General features: G+C 42.8%; 1 protein-coding gene across 1 annotated transcript; it reads left to right on the forward strand.

Annotated features, from left to right (window-relative positions):
• The first annotated feature begins 1,974 nt into the window (after positions 1-1,974).
• On the forward strand, positions 1,975-2,974 carry LOC118750884. Its single transcript, XM_036485617.1, has 2 exons — positions 1,975-2,910; positions 2,966-2,974. The coding sequence occupies exons 1-2, from the start codon at positions 1,975-1,977 to the stop codon at positions 2,972-2,974; spliced, it is 945 nt and encodes a 314-aa protein (XP_036341510.1).
• Positions 2,975-4,442: the final 1,468 nt, after the last annotated feature.

Consider the following 4,442-nt stretch of genomic DNA (forward strand, 5'->3'; position numbering starts at 1 on the left):
GAACAATTTACGCATCTAATTCTCCTTTAGCTAGGGCCCTGAAGGAGTATAATATGTTCCCAAATACTATAGCCATTGATTTCTCTTTGCCGAAAGATAAGTTTAAGTTGGTATTGAATGGATTAATTTAACTAGTCATTAGTATATTGTTCTTTGTTAATTTGTAAATAGTCTGTAAGAAAATTGTTAAATAATTTCTAGACTATAACTCATTAAATAAATAAATAAATAAATAAATCGTATATGTTAAAAAAAAAAATCAAGTACTAATTGAGAACTATATTGCAGCCATGTTTATACTTGACTTAATTTATCCGAAGAAAAAATAAACACAGCACATCATAGCAACAATTTTTCACTATGTTTTCGATTTTTCATATATCTGCTGTTGTACCATATACGTGGTTCATGTGACAGACATAACTGTCATATATCATGAACCGCTGGACCGAATTCGGGCACACTTCACATAACCCATCTTCACATAAGATATCTCTTGAAATATTTGTGGTAGAGTACTGGAAATTGGTATAGAGGTATAACAACTAATTCCATACTCATGGAGAAAAATGGGCGGTAATGGAAAAGAGGGTGTAGTACCTCCCATCTTATATATAAAAAAAAGGTGCAAGATTTCAACCAAATTTATACGGCATAGTCGGGCTATTATGCAGATGGTTTGTGTTAAGTTTCCCCGTGGCACCACCCATACTAACAAAAATTTTCATCTGGTATATCTCTTGAAATATTTGTGGTAGGTTACTGGAAATTGGTATAGACATATGAAATAATTCCATACTCCCCATCTTAAATAAAAAAATAAGTGCACGAATTCTACCAAATTTAAACGGTATATTCGGACTATCACGCAGATGGGTTATGTGAAGTGTGCCCGAATTCGGTCCAGCGGTTCATGATATATGACAGTTTATGTCTGTCACATGAACCACGTATATGGTTACAGATACATGAAAAATCGAAAACATAGTGAAAAATAGTTGCTATGATGTGCTGTGTTTATTTTTTCTTCGGATAAATTAAGTCAAGGATAAACATGGCTGCAATATAGTTCTCAATTAGTACTTGATTTTTTTTAAACATATACGATTTAAAAACAACAAAAACAGATTGTTTTATTTCAACCCGGCCTTGAGCTCAAAAAAATCAATATAATAATCAATTGAATTTATTTCAATAATTTTGCACAAATTTGTTGCATCATTTCGTACGAAAAGTTTGAAAACGTAGTGGAAAATTGTTCCTATAATGTGCTGTGTTTATTGTTTCTTCGGATAAATTAAGTCAAATATAAACATGTCTGCAAGTTTTTCAATAGGGATTTTGTAGAGCCAATGGAATGAAAGTCACCACAACACAACATATCTGTCATTTCATCGTATTATCGAATAGGTGGTGTAGATGGTGGTGTATAGGTGGATTCCTCCTCAGCGTTGGTCGTCTTGCCGTGGCGAGGGGGGCTTAAATGGTGTCATGGTATAACTCACAGTGTGAATTGTATCATGCCTCCATGAACTAAGAGGGAAGCCTGGTATTGAAGCCTTCGGCAATATTCCTTAACAATCCAAGCTGGAGTGTTGTTTTTATTGCTGAAGGTGGAAATGGCAGGATTACCGTACCAACACTACCCAAGCCAAGGTGTGTAGGCAACCGTGCCGATGGATGAATGGCCAGCGGGTAGTAAAAAATGGCTGGTCGCGTACGGTCCCCTCCGATGCCCGGGCAAGGTCGGTTGTAAGAAGTGCCTTCTCTATGCATGCCGGCTCTGCGGACGAGTGACTAACCCTTTCCGGACTACTCGTGGGACCACATATGGAACAAAAACAAACAAAAACAAACAAACAACAACAACAAACAAACCAACAACAGCAACAGGAACAGCGTACCGGCGAAGAAGGGGACGACGTAACGCTGTCAGAGGAGGAGCAGCTCCTCAAATCCCCAAGGTCAGGTAAGATGGCTGCAAGTACTCCTGGTGGCGCCAGCCATAGTACCCCAGTTGTACAAGCGCCAGAAACCAGCAGGGTGGAAGATGCCAGACAAAGTATCACCACTCTGCAAATAGTTAAAAATAGCACCGGTAGTGCCTGCCGTAGTACTCCGGACGAGCAGCCAACAACCAGCAAATCGGCGGCCGTTACAGGCAGCAACCCCGCCTCTAAGAAAAGAAAACCCTCGGGCGTGGTCATGAGACAGATGTACCAGAAGGCGCTGTATATGTTAAATAAAATTGACAAAAATGCAGCGGCCGGTACGGTGCATGAGCGTGACGAGGAAGACAAGGCAAAATACAGGCAAATAGTGGAAGAGTACGAAAAGCTACAGGCAGATCGTGCGGCCACAATCGAGGCCACCGAAGCGAAGAAGCGAAACCGCTCTCATAACGAAGGCGGCCAAGGGGCCATCGCAAAGAAGGCAAAGCAAGGTGGTGTTGCGGAGTCCGCAGCACCCGCGAAGCATCGCTATTTTAGTGACGTCGCCAGAGATCATCTACAGGCGGCGATAATAGATGAAAATAGCAAGACACCGCTAGCAGTGCAGCAAAAATGGGTGGAGATTGATGTGAGGCTGTCGAGCCTCGTAATGAACCACGTACTCGACAACCCCGAAGGTCCTCACCCAGAGTTCGACTCGTCGGAATCCCTACGGGGATACCGGGTAGTCAAGTGCGCGAACCAGTTCTCCCTGGATTTCCTTGCTGGGTGCGTCGCTAAGATCAGCGACACTTTTGTCGGCTTGAAGCTGAAGCTGATCCCAGCTAAGGACATTCCAAGGAGACCACGTGCGCGCATCTGGCTGCCTCCGATGGATGAACCAGGCGAAAAGTTGCTGCGGTGTCTTAAGCTACATAACAAAGACATACCGGCGATCGAGGAATGGGAACTTATAAAAGTTGAAGAGCCAAGAAGGCCTACAAATAAGCCCATTCTACTAGCTATTTGTGCAGAGTCACTAGACGCCTTAGAGAAGGCTGACTATCGGCTCTGCTTCGGTATCCGTAAGGCTAGAGTGCGGGTATTCCTCGGAGAGGTTAGCCCGGTAGAAGAAGATCCCGGGGTTGATGGAGCAGGTGAGCTTCTCATGGGTGTGAAGCTGACAGATGACCCAGAACCGGAAACTTAAAGTAGGCCAAATAAATCTGCAGCACTCCAAATGTGCTACAGATAATCTAGTTGTCCTTCTCAGTGAGGAGGATATAGACATTAGCCTAATTCAAGAGCCCTGGGTCAAGCACGATACAATCATGGGACTAAATATAAACAATTATAAACTCTACTATAAGAGCGAGGTGGGTAAACCGCGGGCGTGTATTCTTATCAAGAACGGTATAAATGCATTCCTTTGCTCTAATTTCAGCACATCAGATACAACAATGGTTAGGGTGGAGACCACCGGACAGCCAAGTATACTCCTGGTCTCATCATACATGGCCCACGATAGGGACAGTCCGCCAACCGAAATCCAGGAGATAATAGCCAAAAACCCCAGACAAATTATAGTCGTCGGCTGCGATGCGAATGCAAGTTTGGGGTAGTTCTACGGAGAACGACCGAGGTGAGTCTTTACTACACTTCTTATTAAATACTAACTTAAGCATCTGCAATAGAGGTAATACACCCACATTCATATTCCCGAGTTCAAACCGGTTTCCTGGATGGGAGGAGGTGCTGGATCTGACCCTGTTGTCAGAGAACGACAGCGTGTCTGTAGAAGAGTGGAGAGTATCTGATAGGCCTTCAATGTCTGATCACCGTCTGATCCTCTTTAATCTGCACGGAATTTCCAGCACCCCCTCAAAATACAGAAACCCCCACAGGACTAATTGGGAAAGATATAGTAACACAATTAAGCATAAACTAAGTAAGCTCCCACTAAATACAACTGTCACTACAGTTGAGGACCTTGATAATAGAGTAAATAAACTGGAAGAGGTTATGAAGAAAGCCTTTGAAAGATCAACTCCAGTTAGTACAGCAAGAAAGAAATCCCCACCCTGGTGGAATGGGGATCTCAGAGCCCAAAGAGACAAATTAAGGAAAATCTACAATGATTGCTTTAGAACTAAAAACTGGGCGCCTTATAAAAGCGCCCTCAGATCTTATAAAAAGGAGTTGAGAAAATCTAAAACTAAATCCTGGCAATCTTACTGCTCTTCTATAGAGAACTCTAAAGACTCAGCCAGGCTCAGCAAAATCCTATCAAAAGAACACACAAATATCACACTCATTAAGGGAGAAATCGGGGTGTGGACGAACACAGCTAGTGATTCTCTAAACACGTTAGTCAAGTTCCATTTCCCAGGATGTATTCGACATCCACCCACATCAGGGTCAATTGAACCTGGTTCAACTAGCAGTATACTGTTGAACTCGATCGTGAGCAGGGAAAAGATTATTTACGCTATTAACAGCTTCTCTCCCTTC

This window comes from Rhagoletis pomonella, unplaced genomic scaffold (genome assembly GCF_013731165.1).
Source record: "Rhagoletis pomonella isolate Grant_MI unplaced genomic scaffold, Rhpom_1.0 Rhpom_scaffold_00436, whole genome shotgun sequence".
NCBI classification, from domain to species: Eukaryota; Metazoa; Arthropoda; class Insecta; order Diptera; family Tephritidae; genus Rhagoletis; species Rhagoletis pomonella.

Coding starts and splice junctions, on each gene's coding strand:
- LOC118750884 (XM_036485617.1), top strand. CDS start 1,975: ATGGCTGCAAGTACTCCTGGTGGCGCCAGCCATAGTACCCCAGTTGTA.